Source organism: Scleropages formosus, chromosome 13 (assembly GCF_900964775.1).
Source record: "Scleropages formosus chromosome 13, fSclFor1.1, whole genome shotgun sequence".
NCBI classification, from domain to species: Eukaryota; Metazoa; Chordata; class Actinopteri; order Osteoglossiformes; family Osteoglossidae; genus Scleropages; species Scleropages formosus.
The window spans coordinates 17,579,968-17,598,066 of record NC_041818.1 but is presented as its reverse complement, the minus strand read 5'-3'; the positions used below and the strand labels follow the sequence as shown (position 1 = coordinate 17,598,066).

General features: G+C 47.0%; 1 protein-coding gene across 3 annotated transcripts in view; it reads left to right on the top strand.

Moving 5' to 3' along the window:
- The window catches only part of ebf1a (EBF transcription factor 1a), a 133,541-nt gene extending 118,354 nt beyond the window's left edge, over window positions 1–15,187 (top strand). For 2 of the 3 annotated variants that reach the window (XM_029257241.1, XM_029257240.1), the window contains exons 12-16: window positions 4,745–4,810; window positions 5,183–5,360; window positions 7,785–7,964; window positions 9,596–9,790; window positions 13,637–15,187. In XM_029257241.1, coding sequence (XP_029113074.1) covers window positions 4,745–4,810; window positions 5,183–5,360; window positions 7,785–7,964; window positions 9,596–9,790; window positions 13,637–13,668 — 651 coding nt within the window. In that variant the 3' untranslated portion in view covers window positions 13,669–15,187. Of the gene's footprint in view, window positions 1–4,744; window positions 4,811–5,182; window positions 5,361–7,784; window positions 7,965–9,595; window positions 9,791–10,170; window positions 10,240–13,636 lie in introns of all 3 variants that reach the window. The other variant, XM_029257242.1, reaches the window with a different exon arrangement.
- Window positions 15,188–18,099: the final 2,912 nt, after the last annotated feature.

Genomic DNA, 18,099 nt, shown 5'->3' with positions numbered 1-18,099 from the left:
AATAATATAGTGAAAGATAATCTGTAACAGTGTGGGTCTGCCTCATCTAGATGGTTAAAGGTCTTCATATCAGATATCAAGGATAAAACTTTGGAAGTAACTTTTGTCAGGAGGTTGTGTGGGGATTTGGTCTGTGTTTGTAAGAAAGTCCCCTACTGTCTTCCTTCCTTATTGACTCTCCAAGAGTAACCTTTGAGTCACAAGGATGATGTATGAATTATGCAGGCAAAAGGACATTAGGGAAAGAGCACGCAGCCTGATGGTTATGACTGGCAGGCTCTGCTGGCAGGTCTGAGGCTGATGTGCTGAAAACCGGGGAGGCTGGGATGCGTTGGGGGATGTTGAGTCCCTCCTTCCCTCCTCTACCTCCTGTCCCACAGGAGAGAGGGTGGGCCATGAAACTCACCCCGTATACACTCTGCGACAAGACACTGCCTCTGCCTGTCAGCATACCCTTTTTAATTAGAGTTTAACAAAAAACGCCATTCATCAGGGGAGCTAATTGTTATCCAGAGCCTCATTAAAAGAAAAGAGAAAGCTGAGGACTGTGAGAGGTTCTCCATGTCTCAGATGTTGCTGTGCTTTGCTCTCCAGCATCAGCCCTATGAAGCACACGGAGAGCTGAACACCAAGAACGCCTCCACTTTGAACCAGATTGCAGATCTCCCTCTCTTTGTCACGCGTGGCCTGGTTGAGAGCAACAGAACACGGTCGAATCTCGCTCCTGTAGCGCAGGTGACACACTTCTCACTGGGGTATAAGCCGCACGCGGATGCTGTCATCGTGCTGCCATGACCCCTACTGAAGACGTCATTCCATGCACATCGGTCCCCCCGAGCCCACGCAGCATGAGCAGCCAAGACACTGCACTATGCCACACTATTAGCGCCTGCTGCAAGCGGCGTCATGATTTATGGTGGCTCATCCTGGACCCGGCTCGTTATTGAATTAGTCATTTTATTACGCGGCGCTCCAAACGAATAAATTATCTAACAACGGAATAAGCGAAGGCATGACGGGGCAGCGTACCACAAAAACCTATGCTTTAGAAAGAATCCTGGAGAAACTTGTTGCACCGAAAAGAAAGGTCTAACGGAAGAATATTTCCAGTGTAGAGTCGAGGGAAATAAAATCTGGGGATGATTTTAGTGGCACTAGCTATATCGGTGCCTCGCCCTCGGCGCAGAGGAAAGCATATCGATAAAGAGACCGCTCCCCACCGATGGTGTCCACTAGCCTCTTCCTTCTACCTTTGCCTCTGGGCTTATTGGGCGTTCCATGTTATCTGTTGGGTGTGTGGTTATGTGGGGTAAGCGTTTGCAGGTACCTAGGTGCAGCTGGCTCAGCAAAGGTGTTTGTCTGTTTGCTCAGGTGTTTACGCGAGGCCCTAGGAAACAATATCCCTAATAATGAAAAAAGCCTGCAGCAATAAGTGCCTGGGGGTCAGAGGGCTGCTGAAGGAATTATGACATCATCATTTTTGCCTTTCCCCAAAGAAGAATGACTCTGACCCCACTTGTATTATAGCTCTAACAGAATATTAGGAGATGATAAAATTGCAAATGAACAAGTACAAGAATAAATTTGTCATCTTTTTACTGGCCTGGTTCCCTTGTAAATGTGCAGTGCTTTGTTGCCTTTATATCCAGATGTGACTTAAACATGACGTTTCTTTGTTTTTCCAACAGCATGTACTTCCCTAATGAACATATATCACATTACTGGCTCTCGTAATCTGCACAGTAAAGAGATGACCGGGGAACATTCTCAATTGCAGGTCTGTTGTAGCTGCAGAGTCCGGGTTGTTTTTTTTCGCAGGAGACAGGACGCAGGAGACAGTGTGCTGCGCTTTTGGCCATCGGATGTGAAGTCGTGTGTCAGCTATTTCCAGCTAATTACGAAATGCAGAGCATTTGTTAGTGTCGCTCTGCTGCTGCGCGTAGATGCTCCCGCGAGCGAGGCTGCCCGAACGCGCACGCGCAAATGAACGAAAGGGTCCGAAGGTCTCTGTTGGGAAGAGCAAACATCTGAACCCGGCCAAAAAAGCGAAACGCGTAACACGAACGCTGGGGTAGGTGCGCGTCGTATCCGCGGTTAGCAGCCGATCTGGGGACTAACGATGCTCCTAACTAAGGGGCCGGTCTGTGCCTGGATCGGGTTTCCTTCCTGTTTATCCCTCCCCTCTGTCTGTCTTACTGGAACTGCTCCTGCATCAAGGAAATGGGCTCTTGTTACAGCCGCTCGACCCCTGGACGCAGGGCTCCTAATGTCCTTTATTTGTTTATCCGGACAAACTTTCAGCCCCGCGCTAATCGGATTGGTCCGGCATATCCTCCGTTGAGCAGGAGACGGATAGGTGTGGAGGCTGCGCAGGGATGGTCTATGGAACGTCTGCTCGGCGAACGAGGATGCCCGGCCGCGACGCTTGAGCTCCGCACCGCGCGCCAGTTTTCTGTTTTACCCTTCTCTCTTAATCACTTCCCTCGAAGGAATTATTGTGATGGTCACATGTAGATAAGGCGCTTATTAAATGTTTCCGCAGACAGCCGCCGCACGGTAACCCTCTGCTGCGCGAAGCGATCGGGAAACGGAGGCCAAACGGGGAGCGGTCACGGCGAGCGCCCGGCCGTGCTCTGACGCCTCGGGTTGGAGCACCCCCTTTGCCGCGCCGTGATTTTCCTTCCTCATCTCGGCCGCACACATCCGAGCCGGGCGGGGGAGCGCGGGGCGCCGAGCCGGCATCCATACGAAGGATCCACTTACCCGGGCTCAGCCCTCTCGTCTCTCAATCACACACTCGCGGCCCAGGAAGCGGGACCAGGCGCCGTCTCCCGACGCTCGGTCCCTCCCCCGGAAAGTGCGAGTAATGAGAGGTTAACATAGTGGCAGCGTCCCCATTATTGAGTGAATTTAGCACCTTGGACAGCGTACTAAAATCTTTATTGCTTTGCTGACCTCCTCGTCATGTTCTGTCTGTGTGTTCGGCGGGTCTCGGGGGCTGATTGAAAGGCAATATGTTGGCCGCCGAGCGCGCGCACATGCTCCAGGGCTTGTTCACAGCGAGGGTTACAGCGAGGGGGTGAGAGCAATTTTCTGCTTGTCGCACCGCGAGCACATTTCCTGGCCCCAGCGCATTAACTTTTAAAAAGGGCTTCCCGAGCCCAGGGTGCCCGCTTACGACAAAAGAGAAAAGAGAAAGACGAATGAAGAAACGGTGGCGGGACGTCATGAATACATGTTGAAATACATTTTTATTGAGAAATTTACACTGATTGGATTTTTTTTTCCTTTCTTTTTTTCTACGCTGTGCTCCAATTACATCCGAGACCTGTTCTGACCGAGCGAACGGAGTTTTTCTCCACACCGCGTGGGCCTCCGGGATGCTTGCATTACTCTGATTTCATCATTTGCTATGGCTGGTTGACCGGTGGCGGCAACGGGCTTACTCTGATTTTAAAAGAAGAGGCGGGTCGTGTAGACGGACATGCGAACGTACACGTGTAAATATGCGTGCGAAAGACGCGGAGAGACATGCGACCATGGGTGTTCACAGTAGTGCGGAGCATAAGTGCACTCAGTACTGGTCATCTCTGGAGACTGCTGACATTTCCCTCCAACACTGATCTGCTCCCAAGGTCTGCTATGTTCTGACCCACTGTGCAGATTCTCACATTTCAGAATCCTGTGTAGTTTTTCCCCCCAGTTCTGTTGCTTTCTCTCTCACGGTCTGCCTCTCTCCGTTTCTGCAAAGGGCGATTTATCGCGAGCATTATTTTTGCACGTCTTTTTTTCTCCGAGTTTTGGCTCGGGTTTAGTCCACTTTGTGACTTTGTAGACTGCTGCATTAAGAAGTTTGCATTGACGTGGATTTCATTTTGGAGCATTGGTACTCCTGTAATTTAACTGGTCGGAGAAAGTCTTAAAAATAAATCTCTATACGGTAATCTCAACGATTTTCGTAACCGTTGGCTAACAATTTGAGAAATAGAATTTAATATTCAAATATTATATGCAAACAGATTAAGATTGTTAATGCCTGCTCTGAAAGCATGGTTTTTAAATTAGTCGTCTGGAAAATGTACAGCATGACAGCTAAATGATTGCAGTTGTGGTTTTATTTACTCCTTAGGAACTGCGTGAAGGTTGACGATAATACTGTTGCCTTCAATGAACGTTACGTGTTCCTGCCGTTAGTTTGGGCGAACGCGTTGGATTTTGTTTCATTAACAAAGATTTTCCGAGCTTTGTGGGAGTGATTAGTTCTCACTCAGTTATGCTTTTAGTCTGCAATAACAGCGCATGATACTTCTCTTAACTATAGTCTTCTGACAAAAAGCTGTAGTGTGTATGTAGTTTGTGTTTTCAGCGTAATTTAGGAACTCGGCAAAAATAAGACATAAAATAAGTTTGTTTTACGCTGTTTAACGCTGCCGTTCAACGTGTCATTTTGCTTACTTTGGTTGTTCTTCCTCATTCTTCTGTGGTGATGGAGCGCAGAGCAGTCTGCTCTGAAGTGCAACAAATAGAACCGAGCTATTGTCCGCCGCCGTAGCCTGCTTATCCATGTTGCTGAATGAAAGGCAATTTTGAGGATGGTGTCAGAAAAGGGCAAAGCTCAATACCACCAGTAATTTCAGGTCAAGTGTTTTTGTGGGGCCTGTCCTTCTCAGGCTCTGTATTGATCAGATCAAAGGCGAGTCCTTCCTCGAGCCCAGGCCCCATTAAACACCTTCTCCTTGTGCAGGAAGTCATTCTGAAGAGGGCGGCGGACCTTGTGGAGGCACTTTACGGCATGCCGCACAACAACCAGGTGAGACCCGCGCGTCCCGCAGCACGCTGGGTTGTACGGGGGCCTTTAAACGGTGCGACGCCGTCAAGACCTCCGCTAACCATCGTCCCTTGTTCATTGTCAGTGGGACTGTCATCCTCGGGGGCTCAGTTGTGTAAGGACATTCATTTCAGATATTGCCTTTGAGCTCATAAACAATTATTCTTTGGCTTTTCAAATGATCCGCAGCGCCCGCATGCATTTCTCAATGCCCGCTTTGTCCATCTGTTTGAGCTAGCCTGTCACATTAACTACGTTTGGGACTTGGTGTTGAGACTCATTCCGTCTGACTAATCTGCACTGACTCCTGCTGTGGCTCGCTTGGCTAACCTGCTGTTTGTCTTCCTTCGCCAGGAGATCATCCTGAAACGGGCGGCGGATATTGCCGAGGCCCTCTACAACGTGCCCCGGAACCACAACCAGCTGCCCGGACTGGCGAACAGCTCCGTCCACGCTGGCATGATGGGGGTCAACTCCTTCCCCGGCCAGCTGGCCGTCAACGTGTCCGAGTCCACGCAGGCCGCCAATCAAGGTTTGTGCTTCTGCAGTTCCTCATCACGGTGAAATTGTTGCTTTCAAAGTTTTCATACCGTCAAAGTTGGATATAAATAGCCTGCTTTGGAATGCGTTTGCGGAGAGTTCCTGTTTATTGCCGTTCTTTGCTTAACTCTGGTCTAATCGTAAAACTTCATGTTCTCATCAATAAAAATCCACAGTATTGAAAACATACAAGCGCTGGAATCATATTTTAGGAAAAAAGTATATATAACAGTGGGAAGAATGATAGCATGGACTATAAAAACATACAATTTTATAGGAATTACACATAATGCAGGACCTACAGCTGCCAAGTAGCCTTGTAACCAATTCCAGGTAAATACCACAAGCTACAGAGGAGCAACAAAATCAGGGACCCTGGGTGCAGTTCTGTAATTATGTTTCGGGTATATAAACAGGGCATTTGCAGAAATGTTTAGGTTGATCTGTGGTTTCTGAACTGATGGTGAATAGAGGAAGTATAAGAAAGAGCAGGGGAGAGTGCCGTAACCTCAGGCCATCCATTAGCACACTCCATCATGGCACCTGGGGAGGCTGTTTTTTGTGAAATCTTCTTCCTTTGGCAGTGATTCATGTTTAGTCAGCTGCTATGACCATAAAAAATGAGTTTAATGGTGGGAGTATTGTACGGGCAGCTCGGCCTGTGTGGCCAGAAGCAGGTTAGCAGGCCTCCTCCCACCCTCTCCCTCCCCCTCCCCCACCCCCACCGCCGCCGCCGCCGCCGCCGCCGCCACCACCACGACCAAGCCATGTTACTTGGGCCTGCGGTCTCCGAGGGTGGAGGCCCTGACTCCTCCGGCGCAGCTCGTGTACGAAAGGGCTCCGTAGAGCCACTCTCTCATCTGGAACGGCAGCTCTAAAAGAATAATTGCGAGAGCGGTTGTACGATTCCTTCTCAGCGGGACGCGCTGGCGGTACCGGCAGCGCTGTAGTTCTGCCGGGCTGACAGGTAGAAAGATTTGTTACACATGCCGTTCCTTTCATCTGGCGCTGCTGTACCACGGGCAGCTTCCGCCTCTTTGTTCTGGTGATGTCTCTCTCCTCTTCCTTCCCTCCCTCCCTCTCTCCCTCCCTCCCTCTCTGTTCTTCGCCCCTTTCACTCTTCCCATCCCTGCCTCCAGCATTGCCGTGGTGCTGCTGCTCTGCAGTGTTTCACGAGACATCCTCTGGGGTCGATGTCAGCGTTCGACCTGCCGTGAAAGGCGGCTCTAATTAAACCGGGATACCTGACAAAGGACCAGGCAGCATGAGCCGCGGCGGTATCCGCCGACGCTAACGAACCCACACGGAGTTGTTTCTTGTAGCGTTTACCGCCTTCTATTTGAATTCAGAACACGGCAATTACAAAGGGGGGCGGGGGGGCTGTGGGGCTGTGGAAGCGGGGGTTGGGGCTGGGGCCCGGGCCCTGGGGGGGGCGAGGGATGCCAGCCCCTGAATCTGACGCGCAGCAAGCGCTCTGGAGCTGCATTAGAATCAGCTGTTACCGAGTGTGCTCCTACCTGGGAGTGTGTCCCTGGCCTGATTCCTCTCATTGTCCAGCCTCCGTTCCTCAGATTGTCCCAATGCCGCTAGCGGTGCCTGCTGGGATATCTTTTCCAACGTGAGAGACCCCAGCAAAAATCGCAAACGCTTCTGCCGCCGCCGCACACGTGAACGCGGGAATGAAAACATGAGAAGAAATAAAGGAGAGGATATGAGGGGAAATTCGCGCACGTTCGCGGATATAGTACGACGGAGAAAAATCGCTTCCGTTCTCCAGCGCGCGTGAGGCTTTTTGTCATTGAAACAGCAAGGCTACGACGCATTCGGTGAAATGGATTGTTAGAATATATTTCAGGTCAGACTTGAAATGCTGTTCTGTTTCCCGAAAGATTACAGCAATTTTTGCTGTGTAAATCTACCAATAAACTGTCGGCCATGAATAATTCAACAGGTCCTCTCGCTGCAGAAGCTTAATAGTCTTCCTCTGCTTAGGGAGACGGGGGAAGTGTTTGTATTTGCACAAGTGAGACTGCTTTAGCCTCTGGAGCAACCTGGGAGATAGGGTCACGACGGAGGGCGCCGGTGAACCGGGACCCGTGGAATATTGATGGCGCGCAGAGGCGTTGATCAAAATTCACGGTCAGGCCTGACCTTTCCTGGTTTACCTTTCCTGCTAGACCTGGCACCATGGCGACAGGAGGGGGCTTGGGGGTAAATCCTAATGAGGTGCTGGTTGTGTAAATACTGCCAGACCTCCGCCTCTTCGCTGCCTCCGCCTCTGCCGCGGATCGTGTCTTTGTGCCGAACTGCTCTAATGCCACCATTGTGTTATTTTTGCTTGTTAACCTCCCCGGTGCTCCTCTCTCCTCCTCCTCCGACTCGCCCTCCGACTCGCCCTCCTTCTCCTGGCGGCCAGGTTTCAGTCGGAACACAAGCAGCGTGTCCCCCCACGGCTACGCGCCCAGCTCCACGCCCCAGCAGACCAGCTACAGCTCCGTGACCACCAGCATGAACGGCTACGGCAACACGGCCATGTCCACCCTGGGCGGCTCGCCCAACTTCCTCAACGGCTCGGCAGCCAACTCGCCCTATGCCAGTGAGTGTCCCCCTCTCGAGAAGCGGCGGAGTCACGTTACCTACTTCCCGCTCTTCTCCTGCAGGATTCTGGGGGTTGAGGAACTCTTCTTTTGTACCGCGATGAGAGAAGAGGGGCTGTTTTGCATTTTATCCCCCACCTCTAGCATTTCCTAAGTCTTTTTTTTTTTTTTTTTTATATTTTGTAGCACACGGCGGCACACGTGACGATCGAGGTTTCAGATCTGACGCTATCCCCACCGGGGTTCTTCGGCAGACTCGCACTTTCTCGAAACAGCCTTAAACAGCTTTTTAAAAAACCCCAGCGCACATCTTATAGCCTCTTTAATCTGACATTTATTCCGCATAGTTGTTTTTTTTCTGTTCCTGTTTAATTGTTGCTCTTTTTTTCAATTAGAAAAAAGAGAAACAGAGAGAGGCAGTAACGGAGGCTCTCTGATGCCCATGTGTCTGTTTGGTTTAATTATGACAGGAGAGACAAGGAGCGCGAGATTCTGAGTCTCGGATCGCCAGGAGATTCCTGGCACGGAATGCGAAAAACCCGCAGTCGCAGACAAACAATTTACACTTCACAGAAGCAAGACAGATTGCACGTACTGGTGCCTCAATATTGACACTCGTCAGGATAGAAAATAAAACGTGGTTGAACAGTTGGGATCGCCGTGGCCTGTCTGTATCTTTAAGCGGGGGGGGGGGGGGGGGGAGGGCTCACACCCCTTTCCTTGCAGTGTCGTTGTAAAGCTTGTCCACACATAATGCGTGACCATTCGTGTAACACCAATCTTCTGTCGTGCCTTCTAAATTAAAGACTCTTAATTAAATCAATAAACTAATTGCGGGAGTAGCAATTCAATTTCACTACTTTGATTCCTACCGTGTTAACAAGTATTTTAAGAGGCTTCAAGACTCTATACAGACACTTTAAATCAATCCAGAGGCATGCTTTGTAGTTCCAATTTTCATTAATTGATTAGTTAGCCCCTCATAAATGGATTATGACATTAGCAAGCTAAGGAACGCCTCGAAATGTAAACGCGAGTTGATAACAACAATAAACGGAGAACAAGGAATCCACGGTTGATATATGATGAGAATGATGGTAAAACCAGTCAAGCGTAAAGTGTCCGATCTGGATTTAGCACCAAAGAGAACAGTCCAAATCACGGGCACATATTTCATATTGCTTAAGCAGGCATGCATATGACGGGCTTCACACATTTGGCTCGTTATGGTTTCACTTCTAATGGAGATGTAAGCCCTTCATTCGGTTAAGCTTTTTCTGCATGAAGGAAGAAGCACTTTGCACAATGAGAGGAAACATCTGAACATTTCCGCATCAATATATTCATATATTTATGTTTCCAGTTACGCGCATGCTGTTACAAGTTATAGCGTTGGTGACATAACTTATGTGTCGTTTAGTTCCTTTATGTGCTTTATTTTGTTGCTCTAGTTTTATTCCTGCTCGTCGCTGCATGGATGTGAATCCGCATTAGTGTTTTGTCGCTGCATATCAGTGCTCTGATGCCCAGCAAACCCACTCCCCCCCCCATGGTCCCGACTCTCCTAGTTCCCAGTAGTGACCCGGTCCCGTCCAGTCACCCTCTGTGCCCTGTGCCTCTGTCACCGCAGTCGTTCCCTCCAGCCCCACCATGGCGTCCTCCACCAGCCTGCCCTCCAACTGCAGCAGCTCCTCGGGCATCTTCTCCTTCTCGCCTGCCAACATGGTGTCCGCTGTCAAGCAGAAGAGCGCCTTCGCCCCCGTGGTGCGGCCGCAGGCCTCCCCGCCGCCCACCTGCACCAGCGCCAATGGCAATGGCCTGCAAGGTGAGCGCGCCACGAATCGCCAGGCCATCGCCCTCGTGGTGCGCTGCCGTGGTCAAGCCACGAGTTCTTCTTCCGACATGATCCCTTTTACACTGCACCCCTGTCAGAACCCTGAGGAAAGGGGCTAAGTTACTGGTGAATTTGGACTGTTCTCTGCCACAGGTAGGTAGGGCATTCCATGCCCTTATGCGGCTGGAAACGTGTTGAGAGGACAGATGCGGTTGCTATGACGACCCGTGAGAAGACATGAACTAACCCCTTATGCTGAACTGCTCTGAAATCCTTCTGCTTGGACCCTAACCTGCCGCTTTCTGTTTCACCTGTAAATAACACAGTTGTTTTCTCTCCCCTCCACGCCCCCTCTGCAACCCTCCTGCCAGACCAATCTTTTGTGGACTCTAGCAAGTACTCCACTGCCGGCTCACTGCAGGGCCTGGCCTTCTCCTGAAGTACGTTAATCCTCCATCCATTCTTGAGTCCATCCAGCTCTCTTGTTGTCCACGCATTGCCCCTTTCTCTGCACTCCCACCCTGTCCCTGAGGGCTGCTCACGGCCGGTAGAATATCATGGCACCCATCTCTCAGTTTCTGCTTTACTTCTCGTGTTTCCCATTATCTGTGCTTCAGCTTTACCTGCTCTGATTCCTCGCTTCACATCTACTCATCGGTGCTTTTTCATACACTGCACGTGACAGTTTTACGGTGCACCGCGGGGTTAGCGCAATGTCATAACGTCTTAATAAATAGATGTGTGAGTGCCAGGAAGTTCCACAAATTTCACAATTTAACAACAAAAACTATTATTAAAAAAATGAATAAAAAGTGGCCATAGTCCTCATTGTTTCTTTTTTTTTGCATAGTAGGAAATAAAATAAATCATTAAGTAAGACGTTAGTTCACCTTTATCACCTTCACCTTCTGCTCTGTGATGCTAGTGAGAACCAGGGATGGGAAAAGAAAGTCCACCGTTTCAGTCATGCCTTTGCTTTTGCAGGATCAGTAACTGATTTCACACTATGCCCTCCACAGGATCTTTCAAAACACCTCGGTCTGGCCTTGCACTTTGCACATGCCGCTCCGGGGATCTTCGCTGATAAATTGCCATTTCGTTGCTTTTATTTAATATCGGAATTGTGGCATTTATTTGTGTTATTCCAACAATGCGGTTCCCCTCGGAGTTATTCCCAGATCCCAACTTGCATAGGCTTTTAGGACCACAGTACATGACATACAGTGCATACACGCACAGACACGCACATACACAAGTGACCTGATGTCTCTTCCACTGCTCTTTTTTAATTCCAACCTGGCAGACACTTTGGAAACAGCCAGGGAATTACGAGATGGGAGAAAGAGGGGAATCAATAGGAAACCAATAAGTTTTATGAAAAATTCTCCGTAGCGACAGGCGCTATTCAAAGGGTAGCTGATGGAAGTGGGGAGATTAACTCAACATCCCCCCTAAGCACTCATGTGGGAATCATACTCCTCCGGATGACAGAAGACAAAATTGCCATCGTTTTCTTCAGGGTTTTGTTTTATTTAGTTTTTTTTTTTTTTTTTTTAAGGAGTGAAAGGACTCCATTGAATGTTCAGCAAGGGACAGAAACACAAGTCAGGACAGCCACATAAATGTGGACCCAAATGTGCTGAGCTGGGCTTTCCAAAGACTTTTTTTTTTTTTTTATGAATTAGGTAGGTGATGGCATCACTCCTTCTGCAGATTTACAGAAAGTGACCTAAGAGGGAGCAAGCACATAAACAGAGCATGAGGTGCTGAGGCATTGTGGCCTTGTGGAGGGAAGAGGACTCAGAGTACAGATAAACAGGTGGTACCCACGGAATGAAACTCTACGTACCGGCTGTTAGTCAGAGTTTCTGACCAGCCTGCTGCTGCGTACTTCTCCGTGGCATGGTCGTATTAGTTGTAACGGCGATAATAGCGTGGGGAGACTCCAGAGGACGCTGTCACAATGCGCACCTCGTACCCCGGTGGTCTGTCCAGGCTGATTTCCTGTATTATTTTTGGAAGCAGACTAGCTGGTAATTTTCCCGCTGCGGTGCGATACACGCTGCTCGGCAACACCCTCCCAATTACATCACAGACAGGAAGGATACCCTGTAGCCCCGTTACCAGCAACTCAATTAGAGCAAATGAATTGTCCCTGTAATGGGTTCCCGGCATGCGGCGGGCTGTTCGTGGGGAGAGCTCGAGTACACCACTTTCCCTTCATGCTGGGTGGAATCGCATTCTGCCGCGGAGGGCTTTTTTAGATGTGCGCACAAACGGCGTGGCACTCTCTTGAGCGTTCCTTGGTTCTTCCTTGTGGTCGAGTCAATGGGACACGCGATCAAAAAGTGCGTGGTCCCGGGGAGCTCATCGTAAATGGCAATGCTTGACGGATGCAAGATGTGTTCTCGGCCTCTTTTGGCTCTGGACTTGCGTTGCCGCCATAGTGGATTAAGGATAAAATATGTGCTTATGAGTTGAACTCTGCTCCCAGGATTGTGCTGCGTCTAAATACGACATCTAGCTTTCGATCCAAAGTTGGTGTCACAAATGCTGTAAATAGGGCATTGAATGTAAGGCCATGTAACCTAGTGCCTCACTGTATTACAACAAGCCAACCTGTGGCCCTTGAAGCAGAAATCGTGAGGTTACAAGTCTGTGTCCACAACCGCAGCATTACCTGCTCCGGTTGAAGGTTTGGCTGAGGGATAATTGAACCACATGGAGTTCTGCTCTCTAGAACTGTTTTTGATTGTCCAGGCAGAAAATAAAAAAAGTCGGTATGTCAGCAAACACCGCTGAATGAAGGGCACTTTGAGGAACATTCGCCTCCCTGGGTCATTTAGCTCTGAGCCGCTGAAAGGTACTTCTGGGAGGGTGGTGCGTGGCAATAAACCGAAGGAGAACTCCCTCCGTATCCCTCACGCTGCGGGAAGAACGTGGAGGCCCGTATTCGTGTTCCCTCCGAGGGTCACGAGCGGCGATCCCCCCCACCTCGACTCCCAGCGCACATCGCTACATCAGCGATCACCCTCAGCGAGAGGAAGACAGGAAATGGTGCCTGCAGAGAGGAGAAAAAACTGCCCACGTCTCTTTTTAGTGTTTGTCAGCAGATGTAAACTTCCGTCAAGTAAAAATTGCAGTAATAAGCATTTTCCCCCATCTAAAATATATACATTAAAAAGAATTTCCCACAACGCCACCAGTCTGTCTGCTCGATCTGGGGCTAAAATGAATGCGTTTGCTCTCCCCAACACACCTCAAATCACAGACGTTCACTGTCGGACCGCTTTATTGAGGAATTAAAACAACGAATCTGAATACAAGCATGAGAAAAGGCTCTTTTTAGTTTTTCTGAAGGAGCTGATTGATAAGTAGTCTGTCTTTCCTTTTTCTTTTTCTGTTTGGATGTCGTCACTGCATGCCCCGCTTTATTTGATTTAGTTTTCCTCTCTTTGGTGTTCATGGGGTGGTTCTTCTCATTAGCAATCATTCTGCTTTCAAATGCCGACACAAATGATGCTTTAAAGACTTGTGTTGCGTAACGGCTCCTTTACAGTCCTAAAAAAAAATGGAGAATGCATTGCATAAAATGGTTTAAAATCTATTGAAAAGCTATAATCAAGTGATTCAAGTGCCGTGTGCGTGCCAAATTGGCGACGCTGTCGAAGAGATATTTTGATTTATTCATTGCTTATAAATTTCTTTGAATCCAGTCGGCAGTTTGTTCTCCAGATGGAAGAACAGATTGTGTTATGTGTCTGTTGGAAGAAAAATGGAACTAAACGATCACATGACTAATGCTCTCCCCCCCTCCCCCGTGTCTCCTCCCAACAGCGATTCCTGGAATGATTGTTCCTCCCATGTAGAAGATTTGTGAATGAAAGCGAGGACACGTTTGACAACGTTGATTCCAGCTCTCAAACTCCACATTCGGACTGAATGCGACTCTAGATAAGAAATGGAAACTATAACTCAGGCCTTTATAAATGAATCATATTTGGAAAAATAGAGGGGAAAAAAGAACTGCTGCAACATCTTTTCTTTTTAAATTTGTAAACCTGTGAAGAAGGAAGGCAAGGCCACAAATGGTTCTGTCTGAAGTTGACAGAAAGGAATGCTATTTATTTCTGATTATCAGATTCTGAAGATTTCTGCTTTTCCTTTTTGCTGTCTTGTATGGTTTTTTTGTTTAAACATACAAGTTAATGACTATTTTTTAAAAATTGTAATATACACAAGGGACACTATACGAGTGTATTTATTTATTAAGTTCTATCAAGCAATCCACATGAAATTAATAAGGCATACAGCTTAGTGATTGTAGCAGGGGAAACTGAGAGGGACATTTACAGAATAGGGTTGTCACAAAGCATAACTGACCTGGTAGTGCAGATGAAGGTGTCAGAAACCTCTTGAGCATCCACGCCGGGTGAGAAGAAAGGAAGAAATCGGTTTACTGTTACTTTTAAAATTGGCTTTCCGTGTGTAAAAACATTTCAGATGAGGTGAAGTCCAAGAGGACTGACAATACACAGAGAGAAGCCAAGTAATGCATAGAAGTCTGTACACTAGCTCAAGGTGATTTTGTGCACATTATATTTTGTCAGCACTTTTCCGTGATATAAAAAAAAGAAAAAATATCCAGGTGCCACAAGCAGTTTTTTATTTTTTTTTCTAACTGTCCAGAAAGTATAGTCAAACACTGTTGGTCAAACAATTTTGAACCTGTACCCGCAATGTAACTAACCACACCGGGGCCGGGTGGGGCGGGCCGTCATGCCTGCTCCGTAATCGTGCCCCGGGAGGCAACGATTTATCAGTCGGTGCAGCGGTCCCTGACCACTGAGCTGTCGTCCTGCTTCTCTCTGTGTGTATCCAGACCTTGGAGGGCCCAGCGCAAGTTCTCTAAGCACATACCGAGCCCTTGACATCGAGCTTTTGCTGCTATTCATAGTGTCAGACACAATCAACTGGTCATCGTCATTGTACTTTTTACTTTAGAAATGAAGGCTTTTATATTTGTTGCAGTCCCACAGAGGAGCTCTATGACAACAGGACACTACTTATGGGAGATTCTGTTCTTTTTCGTTCTGTAACAAGAGTGCGATCCTTGGAGTTGGCCTTCGCTTTTGAGTTCCTTGCCTCCTAACAAGAACAGATGTTGGGGAAGTGAAACGAGAGAAGCCTGGGGACGCCTGTAAGAGCAAACTAAAGGAAAAGACATTTTTTCGGTGATCATGAAGGAGAGGTATCTAATAACAAGAGGTCTTTAGAGACTTTTAGCCAGCACTGTAATAATCTGCTCTACGAAAGTGTCAAAGACCCGGCAAATATAAGTCAAATCATTTAAAATGTTTCTGTTCTATAATTTTTTTTGTATATAGAAAACATTTTACTTTTTTTGTGATTGATTTTTTTTTTTTTTTTTTTTTTTTTTGCCAAAGTCAATGTTTTAAATATATTTATACATTAAAATGTCTTAAGGCAGCTTTACAATATAGTGTCACTGATGTTATGTTTACTTGCATACTCAAGATATCACCAACTTTTAGCTTGCAAACGCAGCAAAGAGAAACATTGATTTTTGGATACACAAAGGGGTTTTTCTGTAAAATATCCATATAAATAATGTATTTATCTCTGGAATTTGTACATTGCATCTCTCCCCCATGTTGATTTTATTGTGTATGTTTGCTATGTGATAAAGTGCCGACCTGTTTAGTTTTGTCACTCATCATTGTTCTACTTGTTTCAATGTGATTTTAATCTTTTTCATTTTCATTTTTTGTACTGTTTAGGGCCATGCTTCCATTTTTTATTTACATCCATGAAAAGCCATTGTCTATTTTTGTATTATTTGTAAGTTAAAGAAGAGTTTTTTGTTAGTTTTTTTCTTCTGTTTGTATTTTGGATTTTTTTTTTTTTTAATGTATGGCAAAAAGTAGCATCTTATTCTGATAGTATTTAGTTATGTAGATTTTAAAAATATATGAATATATGAATATATATCTTTTTGTTTGTTTCGCTCTTTGAGGCTAACAGGAGCTGATACTGTTTTCAACTAAATAATATGCATGGGTTCTTTTCCTCTGAGAGTGATGGTTGCTTTCTGTGCGTTGAAACTAGGAAGACTATTTTGAGGTAATAATCTGAAAATACTTTCTTTTCTGATTTGCTTTCTCTTCTCATTATTTCTCCTTCCTTTTTGTTGTTTCTGCCTGCTTGTATACCTGTACCTTCTCTCTGGTTTTGTCATGATTATGTGAACCAGCAGTTTAGATGCCTTAACAATGCAAACCCATTGACTCACGTGTACATTGTAGAAACACACCACTGTTATCTGTCACCGCCGAGTTCTTTAAGGGGACGTTTTTTAAAGGGGGAAAAAAACAAAGCACAAATTGAAATGTTTGTTATCCTAAGTGATGTTTACTGGCTCTTCTTATTTTTTATTTATTCTCAGAGCGCAGTGTTTTATTTCATTCTTAGAGCGCAGTAACCCCACTGGAGGGCCTTCTACTTATAAGGGAGCGACGGGCAGGAATTGGGGTGCAGGGTGGACGTGAGGACTGGAAAGCAGTGATTAATATTTAATGTGTGTTGCAGCTGGTTGGTGTTGGGTTGGGGTGTGTGTGGGGGTTGTACTATATCATTAATTTGAAACAAAGCCTGCCCTATTTTGTCTCTGTGTTTTTGTGTTTTTCTTCAAATTAGGGTGGCAGGGAGGGGGTAGAGAAACGAAAGCCATATTCTTCAATGCCATTGTCTGTGAAACAACATTCTGCCTCGGCATGGCCACAGCGGAGAGGAAACGCGGAATTTGCTCGAGTTTTTTCGCTCCCGAGCGTAAGGCCTGCTTCACGGAAACAGTGACCGGTGCACCAGGGTCAAGGCACTAACTGCATGTCTAGGTGTACGTGGTAATTAGTGCCTGGATCCTGTGTCCTCTGAGCTAAAAACTTTGAAGCCCAGAGTAGAATTGTACATAATCATCTGTTCCTAAATGCCAGACTGCGTCTTTCAAGCCCTTCCACTGACAGCTGTTATTTCTCAGTCATTCTTGCCGTGTTCTGCCAAGCCACGGCCCCAGTTTGTTATGGTGAAACTCAAAGATAAGAGCTTCACCTGATCTTCAGAGCTCCACTCCGGAGCCTTCTCTACATTTTTAAGTTTTTTCGGGCCCTTTTTCGAGCGAGGGCGCGCGCGTGCGTGTGTGTATCTGCGCACACATGCGCCATCTGCCCTCTGAAAGAGAATATGGCTTTTTATTCTCCAGTGGAGCGTTTGGTTTACCGTGTAAAATGGGATGTCTAAACAGAGGTGACTGCGGAGCGCACTTGAGTAACGTTCCGAGCGTTTCTGAGGGTCAGGTTTGCTTTTCGTTTTCTTTTGATTTAAACATGAAAAGAATCAGGTTACCTGCTAATGGCTTTGTAAGTAGTATTTCATCCTAATTCATCTTAATTGTGAAGAGGGGCAGACAATACAGTAACGAAAGCATTCTGTATGAAACGAAAGTGAAGACAAACAAAAAAAAGCTGGTTTTCCTTTCTTCTTCTTTCCAGATCTTTTCCTTGGTCACACTGAGAAGTTCTACTGATAGGGGAAAAAAAACTACTGTATAGATTGTTATCATTTTTGAAAAACTCTGAACTGTAAAATAACTTTTCGACTTTCACAATATTTAATTAAAGTGACTTCCTGTCTGTGATCTTGCCGATGCCCTTCTCCTCTTTTGGCTTGTTTTTGTGTGTTACGCTGGTGGCAAGGAGAGGACGGGAATGAGCACAATGAGGACGGGTGGCCCAGCGCAGGACCTTCGCGTTGCGAATGTGCTGTTTCAGCCTCGTCGTAAACAGTTGCACACACTTCACATCCCTCGGCAAAGTCTGCCTAACACTTAATCTGACTCAAAAGAAAAACTGGGGAAAAATACATTTACCTGATGCTTTTCTCCAAAGCATCTTACAGTGTTGAGGTTACAATTATTTACCCATCTATACAGCTGGGTAATTTTACCGGAGCAATTTAGGGTAAGTACCTTGCTCAAGGGTACTACAGCCGGAGGTGAGGCTCGGACCGGCGACCTTTGGGTCCAAAGGCAGTAGCTCTAACTATTACGCTACCAGCTGTCCCCGTACTTGCATAGAGAAGGCAGGCAAGCAGAAATAAAGCAGGAAATACTCCAGAGCCCTGCCCCCCCGTCTGGATCTCTCCATTTTACAGGAAGCGCAAAGGGAAAGCGTACTACACAAGGCAGGACATGAAGGTGAAACTATCAGATGTGACTGTTTGGC